We start from the raw sequence: 24620 nt of genomic DNA, 5'->3' as shown, positions 1-24620 counted from the left end.
CATCGCATTTGCCTTCCTAACTGCCGACTGAACCCAAAGTTAATCTTAAGAGAATCTTGAAATAAAACTCCTAAGTCCCTTTGTGCTTCTGATTTCCTAAACCTTTACCCATTCAGAAAATAGTCTATGCCTCCATTCTTCCTACCAAAGTGCATAACCTCAATTTTCCACATTGTAATCCATCTGCCACTTCTTTGCCCACTCTCCTAGCCTGTCCAAGTCCTTCTGCATCCCCCCCCCCGCTTCCTCAATACTACTTGTCCCTCTGCATATCTTTGCATCATCTGCAAACTGCAACAATGCCTTCAGTTCCTTCTTCCAGATCATTAATGTATATTGTGAAAAGATGTGGTCCAGGCACCGACACCTGAGGCACACCATTAGTGACCAGCTGCCATCCTGAAAAATCCTTTATCCCCACTCTCTGCCTTCTGCCAGTCAGCCAATCCTCTATCCATGCCAGGAGCATACCCTTATGACTATGGGCTCTTACCTTATTTAACAGCCTTGTCAAAGGCCTTCTAGAAATCTAATTAGATTGCGTCCACTGGTTCTCCTTTGTCTAACTTTCTCGTACCTTCTGAAAGAACTCTAATTTGTCAGACATGACTTCCCCTTGACGAAGCCGTGCTGATTCAGTCTTATTTTATCATGCACTTCCAAGTACTCCGCGATCTCATGTTTAATAATGGACTCTAACATCTTACCAATGACGAGGTCAGGCTAACCGGCCTATAATTTCCCGATTTCTGCCTCCCTCCCTTCTTAAACAGCGGTGTTACATTAGCCATTTTCCAGTCCTCTAGGACCCTCCCTGCCTCCAGCCATTCCTAAAATACCACCACCGCTTTCACAAACTCCACAGATATCTCGTTTAGAACCCTGGGGTGTAGTCCATGCGGTCCAGGTGATTTATCCACCTTAAGATCTTTCAGCTTCCCCAGAACCTTTTCCTTAGTGATGGCCACTATACTCACCTCTGCCCCCTGATTCTCCAGAAGTTCTGGTATTCCACTGGTGTCTTCCACCGTGAAGACTGATGCAAAGTAACTATTCAGTTCCTCTGCCATTTCTTGTTTCCTATTACTACTTTTCCAGCCTCATTTTCCAGTGGTCCATCTCATTACCAAACACAAACCATCTTACACACTATACCATGTTTGAAATGAACTCAGCAAACAACTACCTATAGTACCTCTCCCAAGATGTCAGAGCTGCAGAACTCAACTCATTTATTTCCCTCTTACAACTCAGTTTTTTAAAACCCAAACACAACTTCTAAATTTATTCCACCATCTCTTTTCAACCATTCATCTTGGCTTTCTGATAAAAGCTATGTAAAGAGGACAATCTAGCCAGCAAAGACAAGAGAAATTCAGAAGCGTTCAGCCTCGGGATGAACGTGCCTCAGCAAGAGGCAAGAATTCTTCTCTTCTCCAGTCTCTCCCCACAACTCAAATTCTCCTTCATCTGATCCCCCAAACAGTCATATAGCTGTGGGTCACTGTCTGTGCAGAGGCAGCACGTTCTCTCCGTGTATGCATGAGTTTCCTCCAGGTGCTCCGGTTTCCTCCCACAAGTCCCGAAAGAAGTGCTTGTTAGGTAATTCGGACATTCTGAATTCTCCCTCTGTGTACCCGAACAGGCGCCGGAGTGTGGCGACGAGGGGATTTTCACAGTAACTTCATTGCAGTGTTAATGTAAGCCTACTTGTGACGATAAAGATTATTATAATAATAAAGATTATTATTAGGAGCAGTTCCAACAATTCTTAGGCATCCCACGAGATAGAATGCTTTGCATCCCAATCCGAACAATTCCAAAACAGAGATCCTTACCTGAGCTCACAGCAACTTCAGTTAAATAACGCTCAGCTGAGAGGGTGCAAAGATACGCTGGAGTTCAAATATCCTTCCCTCTCCTAGAACTTCTAAAGAATGATAATTAGGTGAATAAAAACAGTGCCACATTTTTTTCTCGCATATTAAAGGAACAAAAAAAAACATTTTGGAAACATTGGCATTTCAGTCAATAGAGCAGGTCCTCGCTGAAAGGAAATAATTAAATATTAACAGGCATAGTCCACCAGTGCACTGTGCAATCACTGCAGATCATTGGTACACACGTAGTCTTGTTTAGTCACAAATTACTGTATGAATTTAAAAAAAGACAACTGCTCAGTTTTTGAAACGCGAGCTAGATTTCAAACTTGATTAGTTGGGCAAAAAAAACCAAAACTCTTCTGCACCAGCTAAGAGTTCCATGTGAAATACGTCTGGCAGTCTCAACCCAGTCTCTATTGAATCTGGAACAGAACTACTCACAGTTTAGTACAAACTAGCAAACTCAAACAAAAAAGTTTTTAAGATTCACAACAATGCAGTGTTGGCTGCCATTAATTAGATTACCGTTTAGACACAACTAGAGCAAAGTAAGTGGAGCTTTACTGAATCTCATCTGATCAGTTCCAGAAGCAGAAAAATATCTTGGCATGTACATCCTTCATCTCAAGACATAAAATAATTCACTAAAGTGCAATGCATGAAATAAAAGGCAATGCCAAAGTGCTCTAAATCCTATTAATGGCTTTATTTAATTTGAAATATAATTCATTTACAACGGAATGCTGGTCCAACACAGGGTAAGGTTCAGACGTTATATCCAATCAGGCTTCCTCGGCCAATGACCTCGCCAATGTAAAACCACATCACAATTTCTGTGGCCACAAGTGCGTTCCTCACGGCATCCTGCAAAACAGAAGACAAGGTAAAACTGGAGGCAGTCGTTAGGAGTTGCAACGTTACAAACCTGAAGGATGTAGAAGTGAGGAAACATGGGAGGCTTACAAGTGGCTGGAAAGAATAAGATTGAATGCAACAAAGTTCAACTTTAACACAGCGAGGATAAGAAGTGTCTAGGTCAACATAGCTGCATCAACTGGGTGTCAAGTTTCTTGAACACTGATGATCTCCTAATTTATCCGCATTGAAGAATTCGCCCCAACTTAGAACAGAATTCTCATTTACGGTGTTCCCCAACACAAGACCATCCGAAAGGATTTCAATGCAATTCTCAAACTTTGTGTTGTCCATTGTTAATGCCTCAATTCATATGTAAATTAACCCTCCAGCTGGTCTCTCTCAGCAATGTGCAAGTCCCAGAATCAGGGGAAACAGCTGTGTGTATGGAAAAAAGCCCAAAAGCAAGATTTCCCTCCCTTGAAAAAAATTAATTAAATAAGATGCAATTATTAATTGCGGGGGGGGGGGGGGGGGGGGGGAAGAGATCAGATCAGTTTGGACTACTCTTTGGACTATTCACCCAGTTTTGGCACCAATGAACAGCGTAGCCAAGAAACTCAAAATCCTACAGTCAAACGCTCTTATATTTTCATCTTTCAATAGTCTTACACAAGGAGGGCTCCAAATATCACTATTTATACAGTTCATTTAACCAGTACTCATTCTGGGACCTGCAAAGTCAGCAGCAGGAGCAGATGGCACAGTGTATTTGCATATGAATGGAAGAGACAACAATGAGAGACTACCAACTCTGAAAATATCATCTCCTCAAAGAAAAGGAATGTCACTGCAATTTTCTCAGGTTAATCTCAAGTTTGGGGAAAACTATTGATACCAGATAGAATAACGATGGGAGTCCGGCAGTTTTGAATAATAAAGAGGCTTACATCAGAATGCCTGGGCTGAGAGATTGCATTTCATAAACATTAAACAATTTGGTTTCCATTTCTATTAGTTTGCACAAAAGGTTTTATTTACGTTTCACATAAATTGGGCATCTCTTCACTTATTCTACCTGGAATACATCCATTTGACACAAAAAAACTAGGAGAGAATCATTGAAATGCAACCAAATTAAGATTTTGAAGCAATTTTTCATACATCCTCACGTGCAGCAATTGGAAAGCCAGAGATCAGAGTGCAAAGAACACAGTGAGATAAGGCCAGAGTGCAAAGGACACACTGAGGTAAGATTTGCCCCCCCCCCACCACCACTATAAACGGGAAATGTTCCAGAGACATCAGGAGTCCAGTTTCTAGCCCACACCTGTCTGCTAAAATGACAAGAGATAACCTTCTAGATGATTATTGTGTGGGGATTCCATTGCCCCTGCACCTCACCCTGCCCACATGTACACACTTTCCAATAGGGATCATTTAACAATTGGGAGTATGAATGTTGGCAGATGCCTCCACTCTCTAGCCTAGGGCAACTGCTAAACCCTACATGCCGCACAGTAGAAGTCAGCATAACCTAGGGATGAGACTGAAACCTTGCATCCCAACCTGACAATGCACAATGCACTTATACACTGGACTATTGAAGACAAGAATTTTAGTGAAGAATTAGATACTTTTCAAAAAGCAAATGTTCAAACAAGGTGAACATGTCAGTGAGGTGATACGCAACCCTCCCCAACCCCGCCTTTTCAATAGCATAAAACCCAGCACATCAGTTATAAAGATGAGTCATATTGGACTTGAGTGGCCTTAAGTAGGGAGCTCTTTCCTAGGGCTGGCGCAGACTCGATGGTCCGAATGGCCTCCTTCTGCACTGTAAATTCTATGATTCTATGAAATGTTAACTCTGTTTCACTCTCCTCAGATCCTGCCTGATCTGAATATTCCAGTATTTTGGGTTTCTAATACAGGAATTACATTTGTTTCTATGGTAAGGGTTTATTTGCTGAACGGCCAGTTGCTCGCAATTCTTACAGACAGTTTATAACACATTGTTAATGTTGATATTCAGGTTTCCGCGAGGTCATATTGCAGTTTGGGCCAAAAAGAACCTCTCAAGCAATTTATATTAAAAAAATATACTAACACCAGCACCAGTGAATTCGTACACCTCCAGCATAGAGAGGCCTCTCAATCTTCAACAGATTATCCATAAGAACCTCCTGAATCTCAAGAAAGAGAATTCAGAGAAAATATGCAACCCTAGTGGCCTCATGGCTACCTCTAGTGGCAGGAAGAGAGGTGAGAGTACATAGACTGTCTTTCACTTCTGGCTGAGATGTAGTTTCGTGGCTCCAATAAAACAATATTTAATTCTACATTTGTTTTAAAATTATTCTTTCATGGGATATGGGCATTGCTGGCAAGGTCAGCATTTGTTGCCCATCCTGTATTGCCCAAGACACTTCCTAGGCTATTTCAGAGGGCAGTCAAGAGTCAACGCATTGCTGTGGGTCCGGAGTCACATGTAGGCCAAACCAGATGGGTTTTTACACAATCAACAACAGTTTCAGGGTTATTATCACTGAGATGAGCTTCTAATTCCAGATTTTATAAACTGAATTTCAATTCCACCAGCTGCCGTGGTGGGATTTGAACCCACATTCCCACCTCTGGATTACCAGCCCAGTGACATTGCCACTACACCGCCGTCTCCCCCTAAATTAGCCACTTTAACCAAACAACAAAGATGAAGGTCAAAAAAAAAAATCAAGTTAATTCCGTGTCTTTCTGAAGCGCGAAATGCTGTAAATTAAATTTACAAAAGGGTAATTATTGGCTTGGAATCTCAAGAAAGTGTTTTCTGAATAACGCAACCTTCATGAGAAACCATTTATCGGTTAAGAGGCTACACGGTAATGAATTGCTGGAGCTTACACACACTCGCCAGAACTAGTTTTGTGTAAACCAACCAGGTCCAGTCACTACAACAAACATGCCTTTTTTATTATTAAACACACAAGCTCGTCACAAATGTTAATCACAACTGTTACCTTCACAGTTGACCTGCTGAGTATTCCAAGCACTATCTATTTTTATTACCTTTACAGTTGCATGTTTGTATTGCCCAGCCTTATATGATGCCACAAGCTTCTTGAAGCTTTCAACAGCCACTGGGATTTCTCCAGGAGTTGGAGGAGTCAGCTCCACCCGAGCATATTTCCAGAAGGTAGCCGCACGCGGCTTAGAGTAATTAACAGCAGCTACAAAAAAAACAATTCATAAACATAGACTCAACATCTTTGATAGAGGAGGCGGCAGTGGTGGGAGGGGGTGGTCGGGGAGGCTCAACTGGGGCAAGCAGAGCGGTCGCAGCGGTAGCCGAGATGCTGGAAAAAGGGGGAGATGGCGGGGTTGCCGATGGGGCGAGGGGAGGGGGCGCTGGGTCAAGTGAGCTGCTGGCAGCAGGGCGGGGGGGGGTCGCGGGGAGGGCGGGGGGGGTCGCGGGGAGGGCGGTCGCGGCGGGGGGCGGTCGCGGGGAGGGCGGTCGCGGGGAGGGCGGTCGCGGGGAGGGCGGTCGCGGGGAGGGCGGTCGCGGGGAGGGCGGTCGCGGGGAGGGCGGTCGCGGGGAGGGCGGTCGCGGGGAGGGCGGTCGCGGGGAGGGCGGTCGCGGGGAGGGCGGTCGCGGGGAGGGCGGTCGCGGGGAGGGCGGTCGCGGGGAGGGCGGTCGCGGGGAGGGCGGTCGCGGGGAGGGCGGTCGCGGGGAGGGCGGTCGCGGGGAGGGCGGTCGCGGGGAGGGCGGTCGCGGGGAGGGCGGTCGCGGGGAGGGCGGTCGCGGGGAGGGCGGTCGCGGGGAGGGCGGTCGCGGGGAGGGCGGTCGCGGGGAGGGCGGTCGCGGGGAGGGCGGTCGGGGGGAGGGCGGTCGGGGGGAGGGCGGTCGGGGGGAGGGCGGTCGGGGGGAGGGCGGTCGGGGGGGGGCGGTCGCGGGGAGGGCGGTCGGGGGAGGGACGTCGCGGGGAGGGGGTGGGGGACGTCGCGGGGAGGGGGTGGGGGACGTCGCGGGGAGGGGGTGGGGGACGTCGCGGGGAGGGGGTGGGGGACGTCGCGGGGAGGGGGTGGGGGACGTCGCGGGGAGGGGGTGGGGGACGTCGCGGGGAGGGGGTGGGGGACGTCGCGGGGAGGGGGTGGGGGACGTCGCGGGGAGGGGGTGGGGGACGTCGCGGGGAGGGGGTGGGGGACGTCGCGGGGAGGGGGTGGGGGACGTCGCGGGGAGGGGGTGGGGGACGTCGCGGGGAGGGGGTGGGGGACGTCGCGGGGAGGGGGTGGGGGACGTCGCGGGGAGGGGGTGGGGGACGTCGCGGGGAGGGGGTGGGGGACGTCGCGGGGAGGGGGTGGGGGACGTCGCGGGGAGGGGGTGGGGGACGTCGCGGGGAGGGGGTGGGGGACGTCGCGGGGAGGGGGTGGGGGACGTCGCGGGGAGGGGGTGGGGGACGTCGCGGGGAGGGGGTGGGGGACGTCGCGGGGAGGGGGTGGGGGACGTCGCGGGGAGGGGGTGGGGGACGTCGCGGGGAGGGGGTGGGGGACGTCGCGGGGAGGGGGTGGGGGACGTCGCGGGGAGGGGGTGGGGGACGTCGCGGGGAGGGGGTGGGGGACGTCGCGGGGAGGGGGTGGGGGACGTCGCGGGGAGGGGGTGGGGGACGTCGCGGGGAGGGGGTGGGGGACGTCGCGGGGAGGGGGTGGGGGACGTCGCGGGGAGGGGGTGGGGGACGTCGCGGGGAGGGGGTGGGGACGTCGCGGGGAGGGGGTGAGGGACGTCGCGGGGAGGGGGTGGGGGACGTCGCGGGGAGGGGGTGGGGGACGTCGCGGGGAGGGGGTGGGGGACGTCGCGGGGAGGGGGTGGGGGACGTCGCGGGGAGGGGGTGGGGGACGTCGCGGGGAGGGGGTGGGGGACGTCGCGGGGAGGGGGTGGGGGACGTCGCGGGGAGGGGGTGGGGGACGTCGCGGGGAGGGGGTGGGGGACGTCGCGGGGAGGGGGTGGGGGACGTCGCGGGGAGGGGGTGGGGGACGTCGCGGGGAGGGGGTGGGGGACGTCGCGGGGAGGGGGTGGGGGACGTCGCGGGGAGGGGGTGGGGGACGTCGCGGGGAGGGGGTGGGGGACGTCGCGGGGAGGGGGTGGGGGACGTCGCGGGGAGGGGGTGGGGGACGTCGCGGGGAGGGGGTGGGGGACGTCGCGGGGAGGGGGTGGGGGACGTCGCGGGGAGGGGGTGGGGGACGTCGCGGGGAGGGGGTGGGGGACGTCGCGGGGAGGGGGTGGGGGACGTCGCGGGGAGGGGGTGGGGGACGTCGCGGGGAGGGGGTGGGGGACGTCGCGGGGAGGGGGTGGGGGACGTCGCGGGGAGGGGGTGGGGGACGTCGCGGGGAGGGGGTGGGGGACGTCGCGGGGAGGGGGTGGGGGACGTCGCGGGGAGGGGGTGGGGGACGTCGCGGGGAGGGGGACGTCGCGGGGAGGGGGACGTCGCGGGGAGGGGGACGTCGCGGGTGGGGGACGTCGCGGGTGGGGGACGTCGCGGGTGGGGGACGTCGCGGGGAGGGGGTGGGGGACGTCGCGGGGAGGGGGTGGGGGGCGGTCGCGGGGAGGGGGTGGGGGGCGGTCGCGGGGAGGGGGTGGGGGACGTCGCGGGGAGGGGGTGGGGGACGTCGCGGGGAGGGGGTGGGGGACGTCGCGGGGAGGGGGTGGGGGACGTCGCGGGGAGGGGGTGGGGGACGTCGCGGGGAGGGGGTGGGGGACGTCGCGGGTAGGGGGTGGGGACGTCGCGGGGAGGGGGTGGGGGACGTCGCGGGGAGGGGGTGGGGGACGTCGCGGGGAGGGGGTGGGGGACGTCGCGGGGAGGGGGACGTCGCGGGGAGGGGGTGGGGGACGTCGCGGGGAGGGGGTGGGGGACGTCGCGGGGAGGGGGTGGGGGACGTCGCGGGGAGGGGGTGGGGGACGTCGCGGGGAGGGGGTGGGGGGCGGTCGCGGGGAGGGGGGGCGGTCGCGGGGAGGGGGGCGGGCGCGGGGAGGGGGGCGGTCGCGGGGAGGGGGGCGGGCGCGGGGGGCGGGCGCGGGGGGCGGGCGCGGGGAGGGGGCGGGCGCGGGGGCGGGCGCGGGGAGGGGGTCGTCGCGGGGAGGGGGTCGTCGCGGGGAGGGGGTCGTCGCGGGGAGGGGGTCGTCGCGGGGAGGGGGTCGTCGCGGGGAGGGGGTCGTCGCGGGGAGGGGGTCGTCGCGGGGAGGGGGTCGTCGCGGGGAGGGGGTCGTCGCGGGGAGGGGGTCGTCGCGGGGAGGGGGTCGTCGCGGGGAGGGGGTCGTCGCGGGGAGGGGGTCGTCGCGGGGAGGGGGTCGTCGCGGGGAGGGGGTCGTCGCGGGGAGGGGGTCGTCGCGGGGAGGGGGTGGTCGCGGGGAGGGGGTGGTCGCGGGGAGGGGGTGGTCGCGGGGAGGGGGTTGTCGCGGGAGGGGGGGGTTGTCGCGGGGGGGGGTTGTCGCGGGGGGGGGTTTGTCGCGGGGGGGGTTGTCGCGGGGGGGGTTGTCGCGGGGGGGGGGTTGTCGCGGGGGGGGGTTGTCGCGGGGGGGGGGTTGTCGCGGGGGGGGGGTTGTCGCGGGGGGGGGGTTGTCGCGGGGGGGGGTTGTCGCGGGGGGGGGTTGTCGCGGGGGGGGGGGTTGTCGCGGGGGGGGGTTGTCGCGGGGGGGGGGTTGTCGCGGGGGGGGGGGTTGTCGCGGGGGGGGGGTTGTCGCGGGGGGGTTGTCGCGGGGGGGTTGTCGCGGGGAGGGGGGGTTGTCGCGGGGGGGGGGGGTTTGTCGCGGGGGGGGTTTGTCGCGGGGAGGGGGGTTGTCGCGGGGAGGGGGGGTTGTCGCGGGGAGGGGGGGTTGTCGCGGGGAGGGGGGGTTGTCGCGGGGAGGGGGGGTTGTCGCGGGGAGGGGGGGTTGTCGCGGGGAGGGGGGGTTGTCGCGGGGAGGGGGGGTTGTCGCGGGGAGGGGGGGTTGTCGCGGGGAGGGGGGGTTGTCGCGGGGAGGGGGGGTTGTCGCGGGGAGGGGGGGTTGTCGCGGGGAGGGGGGGTTGTCGCGGGGAGGGGGGGTTGTCGCGGGGAGGGGGGGTTGTCGCGGGGAGGGGGGGTTGTCGCGGGGAGGGGGGGGTTGTCGCGGGGAGGGGGGTTTGTCGCGGGGAGGGGGGGTTGTCGCGGGAGGGGGGGTTGTCGCGGGGGGGGGGTTGTCGCGGGGGGGGGGGTTGTCGCGGGGAGGGGGGTTGTCGCGGGGAGGGGGGTTGTCGCGGGGAGGGGGGGTTGTCGCGGGGGGGGGGGTTGTCGCGGGGGGGGGGGGGTTGTCGCGGGGGGGGGGGGGTTGTCGCGGGGGGGGGGGGTTGTCGCGGGGGGGGGGTTGTCGCGGGGGGGGGGGTTGTCGCGGGGGGGGGGGTTGTCGCGGGGGGGGGGGTTGTCGCGGGGGGGGGGGGGTTGTCGCGGGGGGGGGGGGGTTGTCGCGGGGGGGGGGGTTGTCGCGGGGAGGGGGGGGGTTGTCGCGTGGAGGGGGGGGTTGTCGCGGGGGGGGGTTGTCGCGGGGGGGGGGGTTGTCGCGGGGGGGGGTTGTCGCGGGGGGGGGGGGGTTGTCGCGGGGGGGGGGGGTTGTCGCGGGGGGGGGGGTTGTCGCGGGGCGGGGGGGGGGTTGTCGCGGGGCGGTAGGCGGTGTGGTGACCAGGTGGGTGGGAGACGCGTGGGGGGTCGGTTGGGTTGTTCCCGGGATCGCGCCGCGCTCTCCCCACCCCCGGAGGGGGGGGGCGCTCTCTCTCTCTCTCTCTCTCTCTCTCTCTCTCCCCCCGCCTCTTACCCAGGGCCAGTTTGGGGCCTTCGGTCACCACTTTCTGCACCAACCGCCGCGCCGCCTCCGCCATCTTTGACAATGTCACCTCCGGGAAAGACCCCGCGCCTGATCAGACCAGCGCACTGCCTGACCTGACAGCTACCGGGGTCCTGGCCACGGCGCCGCCCAGCAGGCAGCTGGGTGGACAGCCCCTGCCCCAGTCTGTGTCTGGCTGGGAGTTGCTGCAAACATCCCACTGAAAGCCTCCAAACCCAATTCACTGACACCAAGTATAACTAAATAAATTTAAATAATTTAAAATACAATTCAATAAATTTGCATGACTTAGTACTACATAAATTTATTTAAATGACTTTAAATACAATTCTGAATAAATTTAAATAACTTTAAATACTATTCCAAAGCATAATTCCAAAATGGATTTCTGCTTTAAATTCATCGAAACTGAAAAGAATGTTTAATGTTTATTTCATAGGTAAAAATGAAACAATTGCACAGCACAAGAGGAGGCCATTCACCTTTCAAACCTGTACCAGCTCTTTCGAAGAATCAGCCATTCTTACCCTTATCAAAATTGTTCATGTTTTCCTTTCAGCTACCTATCGAATTTCCCTTTGAAAGTTATTATTAAACTTGTTTTCAGGTTCTTCACTAAATAACCAATAACGACAAATTTATGTCTTCAGGTTATCCCGACCCTTCTGACGGGTCGAAGCAAGTACCGTTCATGATTTTGAAGACATCTGCGAAATCTCTGCTCGACATTCCCTGGATTGTTTCACGTGTGAACCGAGTGGTCACTTGGGTACAGGGGTGACACGGGTACAAAAGTGGTCGTATGTCGGAAGTGCGCAAGTTCTCCTCTGGGCGCGGGCAGACAATCAGCATGGAAGCGCTGCTCAGTATCATCAATAGACCTGATGTGGAGATGCCGGCGTTGGACTGGGGTGGGCACAGTAAGAAGTCTTACAACACCAGGTTAAAGTCCAACAGGTTTGTTTCAAACACTAGCTTTCGGAGCACAACTCATTCATCAGGGGTGAACTTATAGAGGTTTATAAAATAATGAGGGGCAAAGATAAGGTAGATAGTTAACATCTTTTCCCAAAGGTAGAGGAGTCTCGAACTAGAGGGCAGAGGTTTAAGGTGAGAGGGGAGAGATACAAAAGAGACCAGAGGGGAAATTTCTTCACACAGAGGGTGGTGAGCGTCTGGAGCGGGCTGCCAGAGGCAGTGATAGAGGCGGGTACAATTTTTTCCTTTAAAAAACAGACAGTTACATGGGCAAGGTGGGTATAGAGGGATATGGGCCAAATGCAGGCAGGTGGGACTTGCTTGGTGATAGAAACTGGGCGGTATGGACAAGCTGGGCCGAAGGGCCTGTCTTCATGCTGTAAACATCTATGACTCTAGGTGAGTGTCAATGGATGTGTAATGCTGTTAGTCCCTGGTCACCAGTTATTGCAACTCAGCATTTATACCCAGTGTCAGGAGTTGGCAGACTGGTGGTACAGGGACTCCACCGCATTGACCCACTAGTGTTTGACGGAAACGTCACAGACAACTGAATGGAATTCAAAAGATAATGACGCATTTACTGTATTGCCAGCCTATCAAACAAATCAAAGAAGGTGGAGGCGTACACGCTCTTAAATTTAGCAGGTCCCAAGGTGGTCGACAATTTTGAGTCTTTCGTTTTTCAAAAAGAGGAAGGGAAGGAGGATCTCGAGATAATGCTCAAAAAGTTCAAGCACATTGCTTGCCAGTAAAGAAAATTATGCCGGGTTGACACGTGTTTAATACTACCAACCAAAAGTTTGATGAATTTATTCAGTCATACACCGTGACTCAAAAAATCAAGGAAAAAAAATGTGTTTGGCACCCTCACCAACCAACTTGTGAGAGATCGCATTGTGTGTAGGGTCCATAGAGATGTTGTCCACAAACAGCTTCCCCGGGAGAAAGATCTAACGCTGGAACCTGCCATCAGTGTCTGGCGTATCTGCCATCAGTACCTGTGAGCTGAATGAGCAGTCAGACAGTAGCAGCAAAGAGTTAGGGTGGGAAACAGACGTTTTCACGGCACAAAGAATACCCTGCCCCAACTGCAGCGGCCATCGCTCAGAGAACAGAGTTTGGAGTTTGTGTCAACGGCGCAACAAATATGGCAATGGAACCACTTTGCCAAATGCTGCAGACCCAGCCACAGCAGCATGCTCATTCCACCAGTCACACCGCAGCCAGTCACCTCTCCAGGATTCACAACACGAACAGGATAAATTAATTAGAGCTCAGTCAGAGTAGCCAAAGCAATGAGGCTCCAAAAACACTCTACTGTGAGAGTGTCTACTCCAGCACGGAGAAGGCTTAGACTCTCACCATGTTAAACATTGCCTGCAACAAAACCAAAACATCAACTGGGGCAAAGTGCAATGCCCTGCCCAGGTAGTTGCTGCAGGAAATCGACCCGTATGCTGCACCAGATTCTGACATTCAGGCGGACTTCGCGGCTTACGGCAAACAAAACTTTTGCACAGCAGGTGTGGCCACTCTCCATTGCACACAGGGCAGCTTCCAGTTCCCTGTCATTGACCAACATAAAGCGGCTGTTGGGTCTTTGGGGCAGCATCAAACTGGAGCGAATCCATCTTGATCCAGATGTACACATTTTGCAGCACCAGGCCTTCGATATGATAGAATATAAAGACATATTCAGCTGTGACAGCATTGGGTAGTTTTGTAGGGAATATTACATGAGGCTAGATGACTCTGTGCTACCTGTGGTCTGTGCTCCGAGAAGAGTACCTCTAGCGATGACACAGAAAATAGTCGCTGTGCTGGACTGAATAACAACCCTTTCAGCAATGGTGGCTGCAGTAAGGTGGCATGGTCAGGATGTGCATCTACTCAGTTCACTTAAAAAAGGTACTCTGAGACCTCGTCACCCGATGGAGACAGTTGAACAGGTTATACCAGACATCCCAATGCCATCAGCATCTTGGATGCAAAGTGTGAGTTCCAGCAAATCCCACTGGATAAAGAATCCTCAAAACTCACCACATTCCGGTCTCCGGGAGGCAGATACCGTTCTCCACTGCCAATGAGGATCTCCACTGGCAATGAGGTCTTCCAGCAGTGCATGGAGCCACTCTTTGTCGGACAAACTGTGAAATCATCATCGATGACATCCTGGTCTGGGGTTGTACAATGCAAGAACATGATGTACGTCTTTGTTTCGTCCTTTATAGAGTCAGGACCGTAAAGTTAAAGCTCAACCCTGCTAAATACAAATACAGGGTCAGCCAGATATGTCAAGCATACACCCTGGGAAGCGTGCACACATATGCATGATCTTCAGATCTGATCGCACACGAGTTGGATGTTCAGGGAGTGGAATCACTTCCTGTTAATGAAGAGCCTTTTGACCGCCCCCCAAGCCCAGAGGTGACCACCCCCCACTCACCAGTGGCAGCGGATCCCCTTAACTGGGCCCGTTCCAGCCAGCCCCCCCCCCCCCCCAACCACCTCCTGAGGGGGCTCCCCAGCCTCAAGCACTGTGCACCAGCCCCAGTGTCCCCGGGCTGATTGCCCGATTTCCAAGATGGCTACTCACCTCCTCCAATCCCCAAAGCAGACATTTCACTAGCTTCATGTCTTTAAATAGATGTGCTAAAGAGCACCCAGTGTGACCGCTCGCTGGGGAGCCGGTTAGATCACGGGAGACCGTTAATGGGATGGAGATTGGCCTGAATTGGTGATTACTGTTTTCTTGCCAAGTCATGGTGGGATCCCAATCTCATCAACGGGAGCAGGCTGGTTAGATCGGAAACTGATCATCTCCTGTCGCGCTTCCTGATTTTGGACTCTCCCGCAATCTAGCCGGAAGCTCGGATTCACGCCAGTGCGGCGCAGCCATTAAATCCCACCCATCGTGTCAGTTCTGCTGGAACTGTATAAAACATTGGTGATGCACTATCAATTATGACGAGACGAGAGTAGAATGTGATCGAGGCTTTATTACACAGAGATGTGTGGCCTCCTACAGCAGCTTACGAAATGGCTGCTGTTCGGAGAGCACACACATTTATACTCCGCCTACTGGGCGGAGCCAGCAGGCAGGGATCTACCCCCGTACCTGTAGCTCAGGGGCCTTACCGTAATACCCATATACACGATATAATACAACAGTGGTGAGGGTATCCAGCGCTGCTTCAGAGAGATTAAAACGGACCTGCTGGAGCCGATGAAGGCTTCTATTAATAAGCTGCTGGAGACACAGACGGCCCAGGGAGTGACGATCCGCGAGGCTCGACAAAAGATCTCTGACAATGAGGACGAGATCTTAGGCCTGGCGGTAAAGGTGGAGGCGCACAAGGCGCACCACAAGAAATGGCAGGAGCGGTTCAAGGAGATGGAGAATCGGTCGAGGCGGAAGAATCTGCGGATTCTGGGCCTCCCGGAGGGGTCGGACGTGGGGGCCTATGTGGTCACCATGTTTAACTCGCTGATGGGAGCGTGGTCCTTCCAGGGGCCCCTGGAGCTGGAAGAGGCCCATAGAGTGCTGGCGAGGAGGACCAAGGCTAACGAGCCTCCGCGGGCGTTGCTGGTGAATTTCCATTGGGTCGTCGATCGGGAGTGTGTGCTCAAGTGGGCCAAGAAGGAGAGGAGCAGCAGGTGGGAGAACGCGGAGGTTCGGATATATCAAGACTGGAGTGCGGAGGTGGCGAAGAGGAGGGCCGGGTACAATCGAGCGAAGGCAGTGCTGCACAGGAAGGGGGTGAAGTTTGGCATGTTGCAGCCGGCGCGACTGTGGGTTACCTACAAGGACCGGCACCATTATTTTGAGTCTCCGGAGGAGGCGTGGGCCTTTGTTCAGGCCGAGAAATTGGACACAGATTGAGGGTCGGGACAGGCGATTGGGGACTACGGTTGATATGCTATGTTTAATTTTGTTTCGAGGGGGGGCCTTTGTATTGCTCCGGGTTTCTTTTACTTTGTGTTTTTTCTCTTTTGGGTTGGTGAGGGTGGCTGGGGCGGGTTGGGCACGGTTTTGGTTGGGTTAGTCGTGGGGGCTCTTGGAGGTGAGATGGGGCCCCACAGGGGACGGGGAGGCCTGAGTCAGGGGTGAGGGGACCGGGCCTGTAAAAGGAGCTGCGTTAGAGGTGGTAGCGCCTGGTAGGTGGAAAGCGCGGGCTTTATCCCGCACTGAAGACTGGAGGGGGCCGGGCCGGGGCGGGAGGGAGGGGGGGGGGGGGGGGGATCGAGTTGCTGCTGCTATGGTCAAGGAGGAGCTGGAGCGAGTGCGGTGGGTCGAGACGGGGGTATGCCGCTGTGGGGAACGGGCCGGGTGTGGAGTGCGGGCGCGTGGCTGGCCGAGGAGGGGTCATGGCTAGTCGGCAGGGGAGGGGGGCGGGTAGCCCCCTGATCCAGCTGATAACCTGGAATGTAAGGGGACTGAATGGGTCGGTTAAGCGGGCCCGCGTGTTCGCGCACCTGAAGGGGCTGAAGGCGGATGTGGTCATGCTCCAGGAGACACACCTGAAGGTGGCAGACCAGGTAAGACTGAGGAAAGGGTGGGTAGGTCAGGTGTTTCACTCGGGACTAGATGCCAAAAATCGAGGGGTGGCGATCTTGGTGGGAAAGAAGGTGTCATTCGAGGCGTCGAGCGTTGTGGCAGATAATGGTGGCAGGTACATAATGGTACGTGGTAAGTTGCAGGGAGAGAGGGTGGTACTGGTCAATGTATATGCCCCGAACTGGGACGATGCGGGTTTTATGCGGCGTATGTTGGGTCAGATCCCAGACTTGGAAGTGGGGGGCCTGATAATGGGGGGACTTTAACACGGTGCTGGATCCGGCACTGGATCGCTCCAGGTCTAGGACGGGTAGGAAGTCGGCGGCGGCTGGAGTGCTGAAGGGATTTATGGACCAGATGGGAGGGGTGGACCCTTGGAGATTTGCAAGGCCGGGGCTAGGGAATTTTCATTCTTCTCACATGTCCATAAGGCTTATTCCCGAATCGACTTTTTCATCATGAGTAGGGCGTTGACAGCAAGAGTAGAGGATACTGAGTAGTCGGTAATAGCCATTTCGGACCACGCCCCGCATTGGGTGGGCTGGGAGATGGGGGAGGAGAGGGACCAGCGCCCGCTGTGGCGCTTGGAGGTGGGGCTGTTGGCGGACGAGGCGGTGAGCGAGCGGGACCGAGGAAGTATAGAGAGGTACTTGGAGACCAACGACAACGGGGAGGTCCGAGTGGGGATGGTATGGGAGGCACTGAAGGCGGTGGTGAGGGGAGAGCTGATCTCCATTCGGGCCCACAAGAAGCGGAGGTAGCGGGGGGGGAGAGGGAGAGGCTTGTGGGGGAGATGGTGAGGGTAGACAGGAGGTATGCGGAGGAGACCGAGGAAGGATAGTTGAGGAAGAGGCGTAGCCTCCAGGCCGAATTCGACCTGGTGACCACCAGGAAGGCGGAGGTGCAGTGGACGAAGGCCCAGGGGACGATTTACGAGTATGGGGAAAAGGCAAGCCGGATGCTGGCGCATCAGCTTCGGAAGCGGGACGCAGCTAGGGAAATCGGGGGAGTTAAGGACAGGGGAGGGAGTGTGGTACGGAGTGGGGTTGGCATCAATGGGGTCTTCAGGGACTTCTACGAGGAATTGTACCGATCCGAGCCCCCCCGGGAGGAGGGAGGGATGGGCCGCTTCCTGGACCAATTGAGGTTTCCAAAGGTGGAAGAGGGACTGGTGGCGGGATTGGGGGCCCCGATTGGGCTGGAGGTGCTGATCAAAGGGATAGGAAGCATGCAGGCGGGGAAGGCACCGGGGCCAGACGGTCTCCCGGTCGAATTCTATAAAAAATATATGAACCTGTTGGGCCCGCTGTTAGTTAGGACCTTCAATGAGGCAAGGGAGGGGGGGGGGGGCTTTGCCCCCGACGATGGGAGGGGGGGGGCTTTGCCCCCGACGATGTCCCGGGCACTGATCTCCTTGATCCTGAAGCGGGACAAGGATCCCCTGCAGTGTGGGTCTTACAGACCGATTTCCTTGCTAAATGTAGATGCCAAGGTGCTGGCGAAGGTCTTAGCCACGAGGATTGAGGATTGTGTGCCGCAGATCATCCATGAAGACCAGACGGGGTTTGTGAAGGGGAGACAGTTGAACGCGAATGTGCGGAGGCTTTTGAACGTTATCATGATGCCGGCGAGGGAGGGGGAGGTGGAGATAGTGGTGGCGATGGATGCTGAGAAAGCCTTTGATAGGGTAGAGTGGGGGTACCTGTGGGCGGTGCTGAAGAGGTTCGGGTTTGGGGAGGGGTTTGTCAGGTGGGTTAGGCTGTTGTATGAGGTCCCGATGGCGAGTGTGGACACAAACAGGAGGAGGTGCGAGTACGTTCGGTTGCACCGAGGGATGAGACAGTAGTGTCCCCTGTCCCCTCTGCTCTTCGCACTGGTGATTGAACCCCTGGCTATGGCACTGAGGGAGTCAAGGAACTTGAGGGGGTTGGTGCGGGGTGGGGAGGAGCATAGGGTGTCACTTTATGCGGACGACCTGCTGCTGTATGTGGCGGACCCGGTGAGAGGAATGCCGGAGGTAATGAGGATTCTTATGGAATTTGGGGACTTTTTGGGGAACAAGCTCAACATGGGGAAGAGCGAGCTGTTCGTGGTTCATCCAGGGGACCAGGAGAGGGGGATTGGCGAGCTCCCACTAAAAAAGGCAGAGAGGAGCTTCAGGTATTTTGGAGTCCACGTGGCTGGGGGGCCCTGCATAGGCTTAATTTTACAAGGCTGGTGGAGCAAATGGAGGAGGAGTTCAAGAGGTGGGACGTGTTGCTGCTGTCCTTGGCGGGTAGGGTGCAGTCAATCAAAATGACGGTGCTCCCAAGGTTTTTGTTCCTGTTCCAGTGCCTCCCCATGTTTATCCCGAAGGCTTTTTTCAGGCGGGTTAACAGGAGTATAATGGGGTTTGTGTGGGCGCGAGGGACTCCGAGGGTGTTCTTGGAGGGGGGGACTGGCGCTGCCCAACCTCTGCGGATACTACTGGGACGCAAATGCGACGATGGTGCGCAAGTGGGTGATGGAGGGGGAGGGGGCTGCATGGAAGAGGCTGGAGACGGCGTCTTGTGAGGGTACGAGTCTGGAGGCGCTGGCAACGGCACCGCTGCCGCTCCCTCCAATGAGGTATACCACGAGCCCGGTGGTGGTGGCTACCCTCAAAATTTGGGGGCAGTGGAGGCGGCACAGGGGGGAAGTGGGGGTCTCGGCGGGGACCCCCTTAAGGGGGAACCACCGGTTTGTTCCAGGGAGAACAGGTGGATGGTTTGCAGGGTGGCACAGGGCAGGGATACGAAAGTTAGGGGACCTGTTTGTGGACGGGAAGTTTGCGAGCCTGGGTGAGCTGGAGGAGAAGTACAGGCTCCCCCCCGGGGAACACCTTCAGGTACTTACAGGTAAGGGCGTTTGCCAGACGGCAGGTGTCAGAATTCCCGCGGCTACGGCCACACACAGTACAGGACAGGGTGCTCTCGGGGGGCTGGGTGGGAGTGGGGAAGATCTCGGAAACTTACCAGGTGATGCAGGAGGAGGAGGAGGCCTTGGTGGTGGAGGTAAAAGGTAAGTGGGAGGAGGAGTTGGGAGAGGAAATTGAGGAAGGGACGTGGGCAGACGCCCTGGGGAGGGTGAACTCTTCCTCATCGTGCGCGAGGCTCAGCCTCATACAATTTAAGGTGCTGCACAAGGCACACATGACCGGGGCAAGAATTAGCTGATTCTTTGGGGGTGAGGACAGGTGTGTTAGGTGCTCAGGGAGCCCAGCAAACCACACCCATATGTTCTGGGCATGCCCAGCGCTGGAGGAATTTTGGAAGGGCGTAGCGAGGACGGTGTTGAGGGTGGTAGGATCCAGGGTCAAGCCGGGCTGGGGGCTCGCAATATTTGGGGTTGCAGAGGAGCTGGGAGTGCAGGAGGCGAAAGAGGCCGGAATTCTGGCTTTTGCGTCCCTGGAAGCCCGGCGAAGGATTCTTCTTCAGTGGAAAGATGCGAGGCCCCCAAGCGTGGAATCCTGGATCAGCGATAGGGCGGGGTTTATTAAGTTGGAGATGGTGAAATTTGCCTTGAGAGGGTCGGTACAAGGGTTCTTTAGGCGGTGGCAACCGTTCTTAGACTTCCTGGCAGAGCGGTAGACATTGGTCAATGGCAGCAGCAGCGTGGGGGGGGGGGGGGGGGGGGGTCACTTTATTTTTTATTTTTTGTTATTTACACTGAAGGGTCTGAGGGGTTGTATATACTTGTTGTGTTAAGTCGGGGTGTTAATGTTAATTTATTATTTATGTACGGGGAGGGGGGGTATGGAGGGTTGTTTTTCTGGACTGGGTTTTGTACTTAACCCTGTTGGGTTTCTTTTTCATTTTGTTATTGATATTTTATTAATACCTTTAATAAAAAAAAATTTTTTTTTTAAAGTGTGGAACTCACACAGGCTGGTGGAGGCAGAGACCCTCATATCATTTTTTTTTTCCAATTAAGGGGCGATTTAGCGTGGCCAATCCACCTAGCCTGCACATCTTTGCATTGTGGGGGTGAAACCCACGCAGACACGTTGAGGATGTGCAGACTCCACACAGACGGTGACCCAGGGCTGGCATTCAAACCCAGGCCCTCAGCGCCGCAGTCCCAGTGCTAACCACTGCGCCACGTGCCGCTCCTCATTTTAAGTATTTAGATGTGCACTTGCGATCCCAGGGCATACAAGGCTATGGACCAAGTGCTGGGAAATGCGATTAGAATAGTTAGGTGGTTGTTTTTGACCAGTGCAGACTCAATGGGCCGAAGGGCCTTTTCTGTGCTGTATGACTCTTTGACTACGAGTTGGGGCAGTAGGTCTGATAGTGAACATGCCCAGAGGAGGAGATCAAGAACTGTTAACTGAACATCTCATAATAGGAAGAGGAGATCACGCAGCAGCAGCTGGAACAAGATGTAAGGCAGGATAGGGGGTGCAGTTTAACCAGGTCAAGAAATATGGTTCAGTCTCCGAATGCTACACGAAGCAGAAGGCCATATGATCGAGAGGTCTTCATGGCGTCTAGTAAATCAGATGATAAATTTGTAGAATCCAACGGGAGAGATGCTAGAACACACGGTAGGATAGGATTGAAGAAAGGTTTATTACGGTATACACAAAATCACAAATTTACAACTCCTCTCCCCGAAGGAGCACCCTCCCTGACCTGCATCCAGGTCAGGGTTTTTATACTGAGAGGTTCCCCCTTGTTAAGGGGAAACCCAGCCCCCAATTACTGGGTGAATCTATCCCTTCGTCCCCTTTTTACCTGAACTCTGAGACACTCCTTTTCCTAAACAATATCCAATTTTTAACTAACTTTATGGGCTAAATCCAGCAAGTAACTACCACAACCAGGTTAAGGTGGGCCCGTCTGGGAAATAGTCGTCAGGTTCAGCGAACAAGGAGAATGGTTGCTTCTTTCAGGAGACTTAGTGCAGATCTGATGTTAGCTGTCTCTCTTTGTTTATGATGTAGAGATGCCGCTGGGGTGAGCACAGTAAGAAGTCTTACAACACCAGGTTAAAGTCCAACAGGTTTGTTTCGAATCACTAGCTTTCGGAGCACAGCTCATTCTTCTGAGGAAGGAGCAGTGCTCCGAAAGCTAGTGTTTGAAACAAACCTGTTGGACTTTAACCTGGTGTTGTAAGACTTCTTTCTTTGTTTAGTTAGGGTTTTACTATTTCTTTCCCTTTGATGCTATTCACTTGTGGAGTTGGCTTTTGGTAGGTCTGTGTCCATTTTCTTATCTCTCCACTTTGAAGTGACAACCTCTATAACTGAACTCGTTCTATCTCTCAACAACTTCTCCTTGAACTCATCTCACTTTCTCCAAATCAAAGGTGTAGCAATGGGTACCCGCATGGGTCCCAGCTACGCTTGTCTTTTTATGGAGTATGTGGAACATTCCTTGTTCCAGGCCTATCTGGGCCCCCTCCCACAACTCCTTTACCGATACATTGATGACTATTTTGGTGCCGCGTCATGCTCTCGCCTGGACCTGGAACTTCATCAACTTCACTTCCAGTTTCCACCACTCCATCACTTTCACCTTGTCCATCTCAGACACTTCCCTTCCCTTCCTTGATCTTTTTGTCTCCATTTCTGGCAATAGACTATCCACTAATATCCACTGACTCCCACAGCTATCTGGACTACAGCTCTTCGCACCCTACACCCTGTAAGGACTCCATCCCTTGCTCTCAACTCCTTTGCCTCCGTTGCATTTATTCCGATGATGCCACTTTCCAAAATGATGCTTCGAAAATGTGTTCCTTCTTCCTCAACCGTGATTTCCCACCTACAGTTGTGGACAGGGCCCTCAACAGTGTGCGGTCCATCTCCCTCGCCACTACTCTCGCCCCCTCCACTCCCTCCCAGAACAATGATAGAGTCCCCCTCTTTCTCACATTTCATCCTACCAGCCTCCGTATGCAAAACATAATCCTCCGCCATTTTTGCCAACTCCAGCGTGATGCCACCACCAACACATCTTCTCTTCACTCCCTCTGGCAGCATTCCGCAGAGACCGTTCCCTCCGAGATAATCTAGTCCACTCCTCCACCATACCCAGTACCTCTCCCATCACCCATGTGCAATTGCAGAAGGTATAACACCTGCCCCTTTACCTCTTCCATGCTCAACATCCCAGGCCCAAAACACTCATTCCAGGTTAAGCAGCGTTTCACTTGCATCTCTTCCAATTTGGTCTACTGCATTCGCTGCTCCCAATGTGGTCTCCTTTATATCGGAGAGACCAAACGCAGACTGGGTGATCGCTTTGCTCAGCATCTTCGGTCTGTGCGCATTCCGGACCCTGACCTTCCTGTTGCTTGCCATTTTAACACAAGACCCTGCTCCCATGCCCACATGTCTGTCCTGGGCCTGCTGCAATGTTCCAGTGAAGCTCAACGCAAACTGGAGGAACAACATCTCATCTTCCGGCTAGGCACGCTCCAGCCTTCCGGCCTGAACATCGAATTCAACAACTTCAGATGATCAGCTCTACCCCACCTCCACCCATTTGTTTTTATTTCATTTTAACTGTCTTTTACCATTTCTTTCTTTCTTAAAATACATTTAATTTCTCCCCCCCCCCCCCCCCCCCATCTTATCCACCTTTCCTTCACCTTAATCCTCTTTGCTTCCCCCTTCCCCTCCCCCCACATCTACAGTTCATCCTCTGATGTTAGTTTCCCTGCTGTTTGACCTTTCATATCTTTCGTCCTTTCTGGGGACTGCCATTAGCACTCTTTCCCCTTGGTTTCTGTGGCCATTAGCACCCGGTTTCCCTGGGTTTCTGTGGCTATGACTCATCTTTCATCCTCACTCCACAGTATAAATATTTCCCACTTTCTCTGTCTGTTTGCTTTGACAAAGTCATCGGACTCAAAACGTTCGCTCTTTTCTCTCCCTACAGATGTTGCCAGACTTGCTGACAGCATTTTCTCTTTCACCTCTATAGCCCCATTGTTTTCTCTAATGGCAGAATTGAAATACTTGTTTTCCACTGATGGGCGAATTCGTATCTTATCATTTCTCCAGATATCTCCCTCTAATCAACACTTGGTTTTACTGTTTTTAATTTTCCATAATTCTTAATACTGATTGTAAAAATTGTGATCGGTCTGTAAAAATGAAGAGATTAGCAAATGTAAATATTGAGGAATAAAGAAATGGTAGAAACATTAAACTAATACTTGGTATCTGGCTTCGCAGTTAAAAGACAAAACAAATCTGGAAATAATGGGACCAAGGATCTAGTGAGAATCAAGAAATCAGCTTTGGTAAACAACAGTCATGATATTGCACCTGTCTTTACTAGCAGCACAGCTGGTACATTTCTCCTTGGTGTTGTTTCTAGCTCTCCTTGGTCGAATACTCGCTTTTTAGTGTTTTGCTCCCTCCTGGCAATTTGTGCTTGTTGTTGTCATTTGACAGTTATCACGCAGAATTAACAAATAAAACTGTATTCTCAGTTTCCTTTTGAACAACAGTATTGCTGGTGAACTCTACTGTTGTTTCGTGTAGTGTTCAGGTAAACATCTGGATTTTTCCACTTTTCTTACCAATGTCCCCTGGCATGCTTCAATGATTGCACAAAACATTCAGCCAATTCATTTGTTGCAGGATGATATGGAACCACCCACCTTGACACAGTGTATATTTCCCTTCAAATAGTCCTCAGCTTCCTTCAAAGTGAATCGGGTTCCTTTGTCACATGATCAGCTCCAATGTTCCAAACCTTGCGAATATTTCATCTAGTTTCTTAATGTTCTGCTCAATTGTCATTGACTTCATGACTGCGACTTCTAGTCATTTAGAGTGTACATTCACAATCATCCTCCACTGGACCAGCAAAGTCTATGTGAAATCTCTGCCATGGCTGTGTTGGCCATTCCCATGGATGTAGGGCTGGATTCTCCACACCCCGACGACGAAATCGCGGCCGTCACCGGGGCGGAGAATCCATTTCCCCACATGGAACTGGGACCGGCGCCGGTTCCCCGATTCTGTGGGCCCCAAAAAGCTATGCTGCCCATCACCTACCTGGGGCCATTGCTGGAGGCCCGGTATGCCATTCTCCGTTCCCAACCGGCCGAAGTCCCGACGGCATGGATCTAATGGGGTCCGGCCGGTCGGGCTACTAGCATGGCGGCTGCGGACTCAGTCCGCGGCCGCCCTGGTCGGGGGCGGGCCGATCGGAGGGCGGGGGTGGGCCTTATACGTGGGCGGGCAATGTTAGGGCGGACAGTCAGGGTCGAGCGGTCGGCCGATCGGGGGGGTCTATTTTTAGTGTCCAGCTCTGTGGTCTGAGTCCGCCATGGAGCACGTGCCCATGTGCGGCCTCTGACCCAGACCTGCGGGGGCCCGTATCTGCATCAAAAGCTGCTAGATTTATGCCGGGTCCCTGCTATCCCCCTACAGGTCTAGGAATATGTGGCCCATTCACGCCAGTTTTTCTGGCATGAAACTCCAGCTTTGACGACGGCGTGGGGACATCCCAAA

General features: G+C 54.8%; 1 protein-coding gene across 1 annotated transcript; it reads right to left on the bottom strand.

Annotated features, from left to right (window-relative positions):
• Nucleotides 1-2570: 2570 nt before the first annotated feature.
• atp5l (ATP synthase, H+ transporting, mitochondrial F0 complex, subunit g) lies at nt 2571-10732 on the bottom strand. The gene is made up of 3 exons (XM_072486448.1): nt 10555-10732; nt 5805-5965; nt 2571-2747 (listed from the first exon to the last, which is right to left on the bottom strand). Exons 1-3 carry the CDS (start codon nt 10616-10618, stop codon nt 2649-2651), a joined length of 324 nt encoding a protein of 107 aa, XP_072342549.1. The 5' UTR covers nt 10619-10732; the 3' UTR covers nt 2571-2648.
• Between the last annotated feature and the right edge of the window lie 13888 nt (nt 10733-24620).

Source organism: Scyliorhinus torazame, chromosome 21 (genome assembly GCF_047496885.1).
Source record: "Scyliorhinus torazame isolate Kashiwa2021f chromosome 21, sScyTor2.1, whole genome shotgun sequence".
Taxonomy (NCBI): Eukaryota; Metazoa; Chordata; class Chondrichthyes; order Carcharhiniformes; family Scyliorhinidae; genus Scyliorhinus; species Scyliorhinus torazame.
The sequence above is the reverse complement of the archived record's forward strand: the minus strand, read 5'-3'. Positions and strand labels throughout refer to the sequence as shown.